This window comes from Diachasma alloeum, unplaced genomic scaffold, assembly GCF_001412515.2.
Source record: "Diachasma alloeum isolate Michigan unplaced genomic scaffold, Dall2.0 Dall_scaffold_01117, whole genome shotgun sequence".
In the NCBI taxonomy this organism is placed as follows: domain Eukaryota; kingdom Metazoa; phylum Arthropoda; class Insecta; order Hymenoptera; family Braconidae; genus Diachasma; species Diachasma alloeum.
The window spans coordinates 41,878-56,395 of record NW_021681228.1 but is presented as its reverse complement, the minus strand read 5'-3'; the positions used below and the strand labels follow the sequence as shown (position 1 = coordinate 56,395).

The 14,518-nt window shown below is 42.2% G+C and overlaps 1 protein-coding gene across 1 annotated transcript; it reads right to left on the bottom strand.

Annotated features, from left to right (window-relative positions):
- Nucleotides 1-311: 311 nt before the first annotated feature.
- Nucleotides 312-10,542, bottom strand: LOC107045898. The gene is made up of 3 exons (XM_015268305.1): nucleotides 10,478-10,542; nucleotides 1,537-2,228; nucleotides 312-703 (listed from the first exon to the last, which is right to left on the bottom strand). Exons 1-3 carry the CDS (start codon nucleotides 10,540-10,542, stop codon nucleotides 312-314), a joined length of 1,149 nt encoding a protein of 382 aa, XP_015123791.1.
- Between the last annotated feature and the right edge of the window lie 3,976 nt (nucleotides 10,543-14,518).

The following is a 14,518-nucleotide window of genomic DNA, read 5'->3' as shown; positions in this document are numbered from 1 at the left end:
AAATCTTGAACAGGAGATGAGACATGACGAGATACGTTATTTCGTTGGCAAGCGATGCACGCGCGGGCCCATAGACGGCAGTCTCGGTTGATTTCGGGCCAGATGTAGCGCTGCGTTATCAGCTTCGTTGAGACTCGTGTCCCAGGATGGCTAATGCTATGGAGTGCGTCGAAAATACTTCTACTCAACGGCACAGGAACGAAAGGGCGAATCAGATCGCCAGATTCGTCACAATAGATAGGCGTGGCGCAGTCTGGAACATCGACAGGTCGTAGGGCGAGAGCGTCGTGATGTTCACCCTGGAGACGTTGCTAGAGCTCCCCCTCAGCAGCTTGAGCTTCGGCAAGGTCATTCGTAGAGACGCCGGCAGAGATTGCCTCGATACGAGAAAGCACATCGGTGACAACGTTGTCCTTGCCGGCCACGTACTGGATGTCGGTCGAATACTGACCGATAAAATCCAGGCGGTAGAACTGCCATGGCGTGACTCTGTCGGAATCCTGGGCGAAGGCGTGAAGCAACGGCTTATGATCTGTGAAGATCATGACGTGCCTTGCCTCGAAAATGTAGCGGAACTTTCGCACGGCAGCGTAGATGGCGTGGAGCTCTCGATCGTAAGGGCAGTGCTTCCTCAGCGCAGGTTGTAGTTTCTGGCTGAAAAATCCCAGTGGTTCCCAGTGCTGTCCTCGTCGTTGCTGCAGGACTGCACCGATGCAGTCGTTCGAAAATTATAAAATTATAAAATTATAAAATCGATGAAAATTATTCAAAAACAAAACAAAAAAAATTAATTTAATTTTTTGAGAGAAAAAATTAGTAACTTCCTAGCCGGGAATCGAACCCGGAACCTCCCAATGTCGCTTCGGGTGCTCTTACCATCTGAGCTACCAGGACACTTACGAAGTTCACTCTCAAATTGACTCATACCCGACTGGAAATTCTATTCAGGTCTCGATCAGAAACTGAATTGGTTTGGTTGTATCCGCCACTACGAAGCGCCATGTGAATTCCCTCCGGAGGCCGAGGTTGAGAGATAGAGTTATGCAACCGTACGTGTTGATTATCGAGCCGTTGGCTGCAATAAGCGTATAGTTAACTCGTTTCTTTGTTCCAGGAGCGAGAGATTTCGGATATGTACAAAGATCGGCGCCGGTATCCACCAAGTATTGGATTTTGGTGGCGCGATCGGTTACGAAGAGGCGTCTGGATTTGAAAGAGGGAACGTTAACCGCCGCTAACGATCCGCCGGGGCGTTTCCCTGCCACGACCAAGGTGTTTTGCAACGTCTAGCCCTGTCGTGGTATCTTCGATGATACCAGCACTGGTTGTTATCGGGTGCGAGGTTGCTCGAGAACGGGATCGAGAGTGGGAGCGAGAACGTGCGACGCTTTGCCCTTTTAGGGCCGATACCACCTCGCAGATTGTGGCTTCGAGATNGGGAACGTTAACCGCCGCTAACGATCCGCCGGGGCGTTTCCCTGCCACGACCAAGGTGTTTTGCAACGTCTAGCCCTGTCGTGGTATCTTCGATGATACCAGCACTGGTTGTTATCGGGTGCGAGGTTGCTCGAGAACGGGATCGAGAGTGGGAGCGAGAACGTGCGACGCTTTGCCCTTTTAGGGCCGATACCACCTCGCAGATTGTGGCTTCGAGATGAGAAAAGCGTGTCTCGAGGGCTGAGGACGTTGGCTCCTGGACGTCATTGAAGTGGGCTACCGGCAATGCGATCTCGTGCAGTTTATCGGCGAGTGTTGCAAGCCTGTCGAGAGCTATGTCCGCTTGTGACGCCAGGATGGACTGCGTCGTCATCGGCAGTCGGCTGAGCCACTTGGTGCGTAAAATGTTGTCAGGAACCGTGTCGTCGAGACTCCTGAGATGACGCAGAAATTGCGAGAGCTTCCTGTCATCCAATACCTCTCGGTTGAGCAGCTGCTGGAGTCGTGCGTCCCGGGAGAGCGTGAGGCGTACGATGAGCGCCTCCTTGAGACCTGTGTACGGTGTCTCGGCAGGCACATTTAGGAGGATATCTTGCACCTCAGCAGCGGCCTTGGGATCGAGATGAGACGAGGCATAGTAATCCCTCGTTACTTCATCGTTAATCCCGGATAGATGAAACTGTCCCTCGAGTTGGGCGAACCATAACGCTGGACGTTCGGCATTGAAGGCGGGACATCGTATCAAAACGCATTGGAGCTGAGCTCCATTTTTAACTTCGCGCACCTCGACACTATCGGGCAAAATGCAAAATTTCGCGAAAAACAACACTAGAGAAAGTCTGAAAAATATTCAGTGCAGCACAGCGTCCTTGGGTGCTCAGCAATGCACCGAAATTCACGAAAAGAACTCGAATGGACCGCGTGAACGATACAAACACGAGCGTACGCGGCACACAAACCACTCACAAAGTGCACGATCGAAATGGACTCGAATTTCGCGGAATAGTCGCGGCGTTAACGTGATATAATTAATAATCAAAGAAAACGCGAGAAAACTATTCACTTTAATCACGTCGGGGTCACGAGTTGTGGCGGTTTGGTGCGGGTATCAATAATAATAACTCAGTGTTGACAAGAACTGTATATTTAAAGGCAAGTGTTTACATGCGTACTCAAAAGTAGACTGACTTCATCCGCCGGAGAGCGTACGAGTTTATATACCTTCGTTTATCGAAGGTTCGAGAATTATCCTGAAATTTCGTGAGGGACAAGGACAGAATGATGTTCGTCTCGAATTCCTACATTTGGAATATTCAAGACGTTACGAAATAAATTCAAGAAATTGATCTATTGTGGCTCGCGCCACAGTTTTTTTTTCAAAAAATATATTGTTTTTAATAAAAAAAATTCAGTTTTTTTTTACAAAACGACGCATTTACATACTTTTGACGAAAATATAGAAATTAACTCAATCTCATTTATAAAAGTGGCAAAAAAAATCATTTTTGACATTGCATAATTGAAAAATCATTACCAAATAACTTCCTCCATCCGGGTCGGAAATTTGAAAATAATACTAAAATAAAAATTTCTAAAATAAACCATACATTCGGAAGCATATTGCTAATTTATTAGCAATAAAACTATACGCACTTACAGGAAGTGCAATTATCCACTTGTTTTATTTTTTGAAACGTGAAAAAAATTGGTGCTAATGAGCCTTCAATAATCCGAAGTCGAAAATCAAATTTTGTTCATTTTTGAATCATTTATTTTCTAATATATGGCAAGTTTTGGATGCATATAAAATTAGCTCATAATAAGTCGCAATGCTATTGTTTTCCGAACGACATAAACATGAAAACTTTTTGAAAACGTAGAAAATTAGCTCTTAATCAGTTTTAAATTATTCGATATCGAAAATCAAATTCAAATTCTAGTGATTTAAATAATTTTTCTGCTAACTTACAAAAAAAATAGAATGAATACGTTTTTTTTCTGAGAAATGGCATTAGCAGAATATTTTTTGGATGTATTATATGGGACCTTCCATGTCAACTCAGCCACGCCGGATTTTTCTTTGTCTAGAAAAAATGATTTGATTGCCGCATTTCGAACTACTATATATAGACAGTATTTCTGCCAAATTTCATTGCCTCAAGATTTTTTGTTTCTGAGATAATGACTACCAAACATTAAATTTTCAAAAATTCATAACTTTTGAATGGCGCATCAAATTCGAACAAATAAAAAAAGAAAATTTTTGATTTCATTCATTCGTGAAGAAGATTCTACCCCCATTTTTCGATGAATTTTTACGTTTTTATTTTTTTTTCGGCTCCAGGGCCGTCCGGTATTCGACTGGAATATTTTTTTTCTGATAGAGGACGTCCATATATGATGTAAAAAAAATACGCCAACATGGGAGAGACAACCAGTGCACCGGAGAAAATTTTTGTTTCCTAAATTTTCGTGTTTTTCCGCTTTCTAGGGGAGCTGCCTCGTCTTTATTAAGAAATTGATATTTCAATCCATACCTTTGATGAATATGAGTTAGGAAAGAGATTCATCACGATAGAAAAGAGAAACAATGCGTCGGAAAAAAAATTTTCTCTGAAATTTTTGAGTTTTTTCGCTATCTATGAGAGCTTTCCAAAGAAACAAACGTGTCAATCAATATTTTTTTCTCATAACGATGAAAAGGAAAGCCACCATGGAAGAGATAAGCAGTACACCAGAAAAATGTGATTGCTTCGCAATTTTCTTATTTTTTCTCCTTTTCTCTTTTTCTTCGTCTTTTCAATCTTTTTTTTGCTTCTTTCACCTTTCAATCGACAGTTTTCCTTTCTGCTAGATGGAAGGGACCATCAACAACATTATAAACCTCTTTCGAAAGACAAAGTACTCATCCAAAGAAGTGCGAAACATGTTTTATTTTACTGTAACGACCTTTTTACATTTTTACAATAAGAGGCTATTATTTACCGTCTCCAACTACCACTTGCCCAATTGCACTGATTTACTATACATCTATTCATTACGATTACTGTTTTCTAAGTGCTTTCCGTTTATTTGTTGTTATTGTTTTTGTTTCGGGAAAACTTCTTGGTTTTCCGCAGCCGAATATTGTTTCATTAACAATTGCTCTCCCGGTTTTGGAATGAAACAATGGTGTTTTTGAATGGCTGGAATAGCTTTGGCACTATGAAATCTTTTCCTCAATTCAGTTTTTATATTCTCATGTTCGTCCTTGGTGAAAAGAAAAACATCAATTCCTTTGAAATTCTCTTTTGACCATTGAAACAAAGTATCTGGCGTCAGGATGAGTTCACCATGGACGATTTGTAAGCGTCTACGTCTCGCTTCTCTTTTGAAAACAGCACCCACACCGTCACAAGCTCCTTTACCGTGTGCGGTTGCATGGAAATGGGCCTCTGCATCTATTCCAAAATCAGTCTTGTGATGCTGAAGATTAGCCATTTGGTAACGATTCTTATAATGCTGTGCAGCTCCATCGGTGACATAGATGATTCTCTCGACATCTTTGCCGTTATTCTTCACATGTTGTATTAGAATTTTCTGTACCAAGTAAAGAGCTGCGGTATCGTGAGTAGTACTATATGACAAAGCAACTAAACTCCGATGCTGGATCTCGTTTCCTTCGCGATAGTAGTAAACAACGGGATGAACTGTACATTGGTCATTGTTGTAGTGGAAGGATTGAGCAGCATCTTGAGCCACAAAGGCATAATTTTCTGAGAAATCACAGTGCACTAGTACTTCGCCGTTATTCAAATTCTCTTTTCGATCTTCAACAAAAGCTGATTGTTCTTTAGCGATGAAGTGATGGGGTTTTAATACTTTTAATCTTTCGACAAGAAGATCGACGAAGTCATCCATCGCAAGCGTTTGTGTCTGCAAGGTACACCTGTCAGTAGTTTGCCATACGCGAAATTGGACAGTTTCGACAACAGAATCAGAAAGGGGCTTCTTCAATTCACATGAGAAGGGTTTCACCCCAGGGCAGTCGTTACATTCATCCAGATAACAGGCCGGGGTTGGATTTGTACACATCAGTTGTGCTAGACAATCTTTGTAATCCTTGAGTGGGCAGAGGGAATCTTTAGTTAGAGTGGCAATGTTGATGGCTTCGAGCATCAATTTGCAATTTTGATGATACGTGCAAACACATACGACGTGAGTGCCATTTGCTCCCGCCAGTACACATTGTTTTGGTCTCAGCTCAGCGAACTTACTGAAACCAACCAAAGCCTCTGGATGAGTATTTTTGTACTTCCTATGAAGGTGTTTCAGATTTTCGAGTATCATTTGCTTTTGCTCTACTTTCTTCTCTCCATCGATTTTGACGGATACTTTACCTTTCATCCCTGGCATGACATGACTATTCTCTAGATAAAACTTGTGTACTTTCTCTACCGTTTGTTTCGGAAGTGAATGGCCTGCTTTCGCAATTCCTGAGGCAAATACTCCTTTAATTTCTCTCAATTTTTTCGCTCTTGACGCCATGTGTCTCGTAACGCCAAATTCAGAAGCGATTTTCTGCTCGCTCTACGACTGTGGAAGAGCTGTCAAGATTTGCAAGCGCTCACCGTACTTTTCCAGATCATTGAATTTTTTCTTCAAACCATCCAGCATTTCTTCTAATTCTATTTCTCTCGAAGATCGATAGCGCTTTGATAAAGAAGGATCAGCGTCACTTTGGTCATCTTCCGCATCAGAATGCATGGGGGAACTGGAGAATTCAGATACATTGTCCGCTTCTTCATCGATTGAAATGCCGGAATCGTCGAGATGGAAAGAGCGACCTGATATCAGAGAAATGTTCATCACATCTGGGCTTGGTTCGGGTCTTTCGGCTTGGGGCTTTGATATCTCGGTTGGGGCGTCCGAACATCGAAGATATGTATCATGAAGATTCACCATTGAGACGGGTGGAATCACATAATTCGGGGCCATCTTCCGGCACTGGCCACAGATTTTCGCAGACTTTGGTAGAAAGGGAAACTTCTTGTGTATTGCCGAGGAAATGGGCCGCAAATCCAAACCATTGTGTCCCTTCTGACCAGGAATCCGCATCGGATTCGCACACCTATCACTTCGCGGCATTCTATGAAATGCAAAATTATCAAATCCAATCCAAAATTATCCGGAAAATGAGGATTATTCCAATAAGTAACGTGAAAACTGCTTACCTCGATACAACAGACAGGAAAATGCGAATCGATTCGCAAGGAATTGTACAACGATGAAAACTCAATGAAGAAGTTGAAGTTTTCACTAAAACTAGAGTCTCAGGAAAAACTGATGATATTAAATCAATGAATTGATTATTTTTGTTTTCTTTTCTTATTTGTTTGGTCATGATTAGGCGAACTTGCGATGATGATGACACAGTATAGGTCTCATAGAAAGCGAAAAGACGCAAAAATTTTGAAGAAATTTTTTTTCCCGACGCATTGTTCCTCTTCTCCATCGTGACGCATCTCTTTTCTAACTCATATTCATCAAAGGTATGGATTGAAATATCAATTTCTCAATAAAAACAAGGCAGCTCTCCTAGAAGGCGTAAAAACACGAAAATCTAGGAAACAAAAATTTTCTCCGGTACACTGGTTGTCTCTCTCACGATGGCGTGTTTTTTTATATCCTATATGAATGTCCTCTATAAGAAAAAAAATATTCCAGTCGAATACCGGACGGCCCTAGAGCCGAAAAAAAATAAAAACGTAAAAATTCATCGAAATTTAGGTGTGGAAGCTTCTTCACGCCTATGGAATATTTTTTTCCTGCAAGTATGAACGAAAACAAAAATTTTCTTTTTTTATTTGTTTGAATCGGATGCGCCATTCAAAAGTTATGAATTTTTGAAAATTTAAAGTTTGGTAGTCATTATCTCAGAAACAAAAAATCATGAGGCAATGAAATTTGGCAGGAATACTGTCTATATATAGTAGTTCGAAATGCGGCAATCAAATCATTTTTTCTAGACAACAAAAAATCCGGGGCGGCTGAGTGGACATGGAATGTCCCATAAATTAGCTCATAATAAGCCGCAACGCTATTGTTTTCCGAACGACATAAACATGAAAACTTTTGGAATTATAACAAATTATCTGGTAATGATTTTTCAATTATCCAATGTCAAAAATGATTTTTTTGCTACTTTCATAAATGAGATTTAGTTCATTTCTACATTTCGGTCAAAAGTATGTAAATGCGTCGTTTTGTGAAAAAAAAAATTATGTTTTGAAACGTGAAAAAATAGCTGCTAATGAGCTCTCAATTATCCCATGTCGAAAACCAAATTTTGTTAATTTTTTAAACATTTTTTCTACTAACTTGGGATAAGATAGCATCAACGCCGTTTTTCTAAAAACTGGGTTAGCTGAAATTTTTTTTGGAAGCGTAGAAAATTAGCTCTTAATTAGCTTTAAATTATCCGATATAGGAAATTAAATTCTATTGATTCTTTAAACGAGTATTCTGATAACTTGCAAAAAAACTAGCATGAATACGTTTTTTTTTTTAAATTGCATTAGCAGAAATTTTTTTAGATGCATATAAAATTAGCTCATAATAAGCCGCAGCGCTATTTTTTTCCGAACGGCATAAAGATGAAAACTTTTGGAATAATGACAAATTATCTGTTAATGATTTTTCAATTATCTAATGTATGACGCTGAAACTAGCGGGAGACCGTAGCCGGAGATGTGGTGGGGGACTGTACGGCCCCCACTACCGCCACTCACTGTACGTTCCCATCTCGTTAAATTACAAAAATTAATACAAAGCAAAGCCGTGAAAAATTAAAAATATTGTCTATTTGTACCTGTGGGATGGGGGAAGACTAATGGGGGGGGGGGAGATATATCGGTGTACTCAGTAGGGGATTTTTAATTGATTTTTACAAATCCGAGGGAAAAAAAAAAGAATTATAATCAAACGCAAACACTTGGGGTCAATTTTTTTTTTTTGAAAATGCACCAGGGGTATTGGGGGTTGATCCCCATTAAGAAGTTTCCCAGTGCCCTCATTAGGGAATTTTTAATTAATTTTTGAAAATCAATTTCACCAAGTCTTCGGGGGAAAAAAAGGGTAATAATCCAACGCAAACACTTGGGGTCAAATTTTTTTTTGGAAAATGCACCAGGGGGGCTGCGGGTTGATCCCCATTAAGAATTTTGCCGATGCTCTAAGCAGGGAATTTTTCATTAATTTTTGAAAATCAATTCCACCAAGTCTTCGGGGGAAAAAAGGGTAATAATCCAACGCAAACACTTGGGGTCAAATTTTTTTTTGGAAAATGCACCGGGGGCCTGGGGGTTGATCCCCATTAGGAATTTTACCGGTGCCCTAATTAGGGAATCTTTCATTAATTTTTAAAAATCAATTCCACCAAGTCTTTGGGATAAATAAAGGGTAATTATCCAACGCAAACACTTGGGGTCAGAATTTTCTGTGGAAAATGCATCAGCGGAGATGGGGGTTATTCTCGATTAAGAATTTTCCCGGTGCCTTAATCAGGGGATTTTTTTTTGTGAATTCCGAATTATGTGAATGGCCGAAGGATTTTCATGAGCCCGTCCGGTGCATTTTCAAAAAAAAAATTTTTGATCGCAAATTTGTGCGTTGGATTATTTTCTTTTTTTTCCCCCGAGCCCTTGGTAAAATTGATTTTCAAAAATTAATGAAAAATTCCCTAATTATGGCACCGGTAAAATTGCAAATAAGGATCAACCCCCAACCCCCTCGGTGCATTTCCCAAACAAAAATTTGACCCCAAGTGTTTGCATTGGATAATTACCCTTCATTGCCCCCTTAAGGCTTAGTGAAATTGATGTTTAAAAATTAGGGCACCGGGAAAATTCCAAATGGGAATCAACCCGCGATCCCCCCCCCCTTGTAGGAATTGAGGTGTAGTCGGGAAGGTAACAATCCACTAACAAATGCAATTAAATTAATAATTACAGATTTATTATCCGCGTCAAAATTAATACAAAGGGGGAGAGAAAATAATATGATCCGATCAAGTGTTATGCCCCAGATTTTGGTCAATTGCGTTATTGTTTAATATGTGGACATACAGCATTGTCAGCGTGACACTTGCCAGCGTAACTGGATTATGCTGACCAAGTGATGAAATGTAAACAATAAATGTATTATTTAAGAGATGATTGGGTCTGCACAGAACAGAATTGAATTGGACTCCGACGCGTACAAAAGTCGTAAACTCTTTGTAATCAGTCAGATGACACAGTAATTATAGTCATGTAATAAATTCTCATATTTAAATACCGATAAACCATTGGTGGGATTTATCCCTTTAAGCCTAGAACCTACTATAATTATAAGTACCCCCCACGCTGCGTACAACATTTGGTGGCAGCGGTGTTCGGCTACAATAATAAAGTATTTAAATTTTCACGTCGACGTACTGAGTGACGTTCGCATTAAATTCTGAAATCTACGTACGGAGGGACGTAGTACTGAAACCAAGTCGACGTAGGGAACGACGTTGCATTTTTTCGGGTGTCACTAACTAACGGTGCAGTGGTCAGGGGACACGCGTCAGCAAATAGCTGAGCGGCCGATGGACTTCGGATTGCAGGGTTTCAGTGGGTCAACTTGAGATAACCATTGATATACCTGGGCTACTCGGAGAAGCAAGCATTCAACGAACTACTTGGAGGAGTAGATATCGCGGCTACTTGGAAGAGTAAGCATTGAACAAGCTACTTGGATTAGTAGGCAATATAGCAGGTTTTAGGTGGGTCATTGTAACGTGACTCGGGGATACCTGAGCTACTTGGAGGAGTGGATAGTGAATAACGGCAAAGCCAAATGAGTTTTGAGGGTAGATCTGGGCACGTAAGTCGAGATAATTTTTCATTACGTAGATCAAACTCGCTGGACCCAGTGGTGCCAGGAGCCGGAGAGGAACTGGCGGGAATATTGCGAGAAGTTACCTTCAGAGCAAGGCGGAATTTGACAGATCGGGATTCGTCTGGAGAAAATATACCACGAATAAGGCAGCGACGGATGGCAGATGCACTTGGTGATTTTGGAGTGAATCTGCGGCGACATTATTCATTTAATTCGGACGATAGTTTATCCGACGTAGATATGAATTCACCTCACGGTTTAAGAGACGCCGTCAGTGCTGAGATGGAACGTATGCGGAGAAATTTCGAAAGACGACACGGAGGCAATGACCAAGGTGAGAATTTGGGAGCTGTGAATGGATTAGCGAACAATCAAGCAATATCACCTGAAAGACCAACGAGACGTCATGATCAGTTAAGGAGAGACTACGAGGATTTAGTCGCGCGACACAATAGGTTGTTAGAGCAATTCAATGCACCACTAGATGGTTCGGAAGAAAGGCGAGAAATCATCAACCGACGAAAGAAAGAAATTGGTGCAGCGCGTGTAGCGTTACAAGCCGCAGAAGCGAGGGCCAGAGCATCAGAAGCAAGAGCTGAAGCAGCTGAAGCGAGAGTTGAAGCAGCAGAAGAAACAGCGGAACGAGCTGAAAGAGGGGAAGACCGGGCCTGGCTGCGGAATCGGCGACGTACTAATTTTGGTGAGGATGATTACAACATCGACGTTACTTTAAAAATTATCAAGGAGTTTGACGGTAACGACCCAACAAAACTGGAGTGGTTTTTGCGAAATTGCAAGTTGGTATTTTCCCGTGTACGAGAACAAGATCATCCATATGTATTGGAATTGATTTTAACCAATAAATTGACGGATCATGCTATGCGGGACATGAAATACAAGGAAATCCAAACAATGGAGCAATTGGAGACAGAGTTGGAGGCTCTGTATGGTACGAAAAAATCCATAGATTCATTATAAATGGAGTTATCCACTTTGATACAATGAGAAGGAGAATCTGTAAGCTGCTATGGTTCAAGGACTGAGAGTATTACAGCGGAATTGGTGGACGAGTTATCGAAAACCAAGGAGACACTAGCTGAGAAACGAACGGTGGAGGATGCCATTAGACAGCTAGCAAAAGCAAGTTTCGAGACTGGATTGCGTGGCCAGCTACAGGTCCTTGTAAGGGCCAGGGCTTTCAAAACACTGCATAATCAGTCATTGAAGCTATTGATTTAGCTAAAACATCGAATTTGCAATCCGGAAAGCCAAGAATTTTTGATGGGCAGAGGGTAGAGAAAACTTGTTACAGGTGCAACTTGGCTGGTCATTTTTCAAGAGACTGTCCCACTCGCGAGGGTTCCACAAGGCTTTCTCGAGGAGAGGGGAAGAGAACATCGGTAATGCCGTTTGGAGCTGTTTGCAAATACTGCAGATATTCGGGTCATGAGGCAGTGGATTGTCATAAGCTGAGAAACAAACTGGGACTGTCAGACGATCAGTTCGTCCTTGTGGGAAAGAAAGAATCAGGCACTGCGAAACCACGTAATTTTGCAGGAAGTAATGAGAGCTCAAAACTGCCAGTAGGAGCATCCCAGATTTGTCGAAAATTTATTCTTATTAGTGAATTGATTTAGAGAGAGAAATTCAATTTTAATTGTTAAAATTTTGTTATCGTTGATAACAAATTTTTTATTTTAAAAGGAGAGGAATGTTATGCCCCAGATTTGGTCAATTGCGTTATTGTTTAATATGTGGACATACTGCATTGTCAGCATGACACTTGCCAGCGTAACTGGATTATGCGGAACAAGTGATGAAATGTAAACAATCAATGTATTATTTAAGAGACGAGTGGGTCTGCACAGAACAGACCTGAATTGGACTCCGACGCGTACAAAAGTCATAAACTCTTTGTAATCAGTCAGATGACACAGTAATTATAATCATGTAATAAATTCTCATATTTAAATACCGATAAACCATTGGTGGGATTTATCCCTTTAAGCCTAGAACCTACTATAATTATAAGTACCCCCCACGCTGGGTACAACACAAGTGTGCGATACGAGCTGCACTCGAAGACTGAATTATATTCGCACGGAAAGGTGTCAGCGAGGCTGCCGAATATCCTTACGATTTGACGAATCAGAAAAGAATACGCGTGGCACTGAAAGTACGAGTGAGACGGCAAATGCCTGTGCTCGTCGTTAGCCAGTGTTCGCGTTTTAGGATACAGCGGGGCGCTACATGACTCCCCTGTTTGGAGTAAAAAACATAGTTTTTTTGAATCTGCAACAGAAAATGATTATTCTAGAGACAGGAAAATTTGTCAGGTTTGGCAAGCAGGTGAAGAAAAAAATTTTGAATGAGGAGACTTGGACATGGTAGACGTGAATTGTCGGTCTGTTGGCGAATGTTACGCCTTTCCTCCGTCTTCAGCAGCAGGTGCCTTGCTCGTGCTCGGCTGCGGCTGGTCCTGTTTTTGAGGCTCGTCGGGTACGTCTTGGTGCGGAGTCTGTCCTGGAAGCTGATCCATGTCCTCCGGCAGTATGTACGCTGGTTTCAGTCGGTCGATGGATATCGGTGTGTTCTTGCAGTTTCCCAAACCTCCGGACTTGAACCAGATGACGAAATATTTGTCGTGACGACTGATGACGCGAAAAGTGCCGATGTATGGTGGTCGGTATGCCATTCGCACGTGGTCTTCGTGAACGAAGACATGCGTATACGTTAATAAGTCCTTGAAGATGAACGTTGAACGTGTACCATGGTGTGCAGCTGGAACAGGCGCGATTGTACGAAAATGTTCGCGTAGATTTCTCACCAATTCCGGTGCTGCTGTTTGTTGGTTTGCTGGCACGAGGAACTCTTTGGGTAGACGGATAGGTTCCCCATACGTTAGCTCAGCAGGGGTCGTTTGAAGGTCGTCCTTCCACGCGGATCTCAAACCTAAAAGTACTAGGGTAAGTGCGTCGAACCGAGCTCCGCCGTGACATCGTGGTGCTGCTTTTAGTTGGCAATGTAGCCTCTCAACCAAACCATTTGATTCAGGGTGAAAAGGCGTTTTCAGGATCCTCTTGGTGCCTAGGATTCGCGTGAGCTCCTTGAACGTGTCTGAAAAGAATTGACCACCTTGATCAGACGAAATTCAAAGAGGTATTCCGAAGCGTGCAGCATGAGGTATCCAGTGGTAGAGAATCGCGTCAACTACCGTAGGTAATTTTGTATCAATCAATGGAACTGCTTCTGGATACCGTGTGAATCGATCGACGATGGTCAAACACCAGCTGTGTCCTTTTGAGGCAGGAAGAGAGATAAGATCGACGTGTATGTGTTCGAAACGTCGCGATGGTGTCTCAATTTCAGCTATTGGTTTAACCGCGTATCGCGTGACTTTGTTTTTCTGACATTTCAGGCAGTGTTTGGTCCATTCAGAGCAGTCTTTATTCATGCTCAGACATAGCATTGCGTAATGAGTTTCCGTGAACCTCTGCATCCAGGATGAACCATTGAGTGCAGCGAGTTGAATACTTGGTGTCTCAGCTGGGGAGGCACATATGGGCGAACTGTACCTGATGACATAGCTGATGCACAGTACAGTGGTTCGTCCGTTCCGGCAAGTTGTAGGCGGTCCAGTCGTAGATTCACATGCGGTCGCTGGAGTATCCGTTGAAGCTGTTGGTCGTCGCGTTGGGCATCTATGAGCTGTTGCGTTGTGACAGCGGTTGAGACGGCTTTGACTCCTGACAGAGCATCTGCCACGACGTTGTCTGGGACCGCGATGTACCGGATGTTCGTACAGAATTGGGCGATGTAGTCCAATCTTCGGTATTGCCAGGGTGAAACTCGTTCTGGTTTTTGCTTGAACGCGTGAGTCAGAGATTTATGGTCAGTGAAAATTATCACATGACGCCCTTCAAAGATGTGTCTGAAGTGCAGTGCCGCTTCGTAGATCACCTGCAGTTCCCTGTCGTAAGTCGCATGTTTCTGCGAGGAAATCGTGAGTTTCCTGCTGAAGAATGCAAGCGGTTGCCAGGAATTGCGGTGTTTCTGCTGTAAAACGGCTCCAATCGCGTGATCTGATGGGTCTGTGAAAATGGCCCACTATGCTTCAATATTTGGATGAGACAACAGAGTGACCTCTGCCAGAGCCTGTTTGCTGCGCGTGAAGGCT

Excerpts from the sequence above, each read along its gene's own strand:
- LOC107045898 (XM_015268305.1), bottom strand. The coding sequence starts at position 10,542 with ATGTCGCCGCAGATTCACTCCAAAATCACCAAGTGCATCTGCCATCCG. Across the intron at positions 2,229-10,477 it reads CCGTCGCTGCCTTATTCGTG|TGTCGAGGTGCGCGAAGTTA; the intron begins GTATATTTTCTC and ends TTTGCCCGATAG. Across the intron at positions 704-1,536 it reads CCCGATAACAACCAGTGCTG|TCCTGCAGCAACGACGAGGA; the intron begins GTATCATCGAAG and ends GCATCGGTGCAG.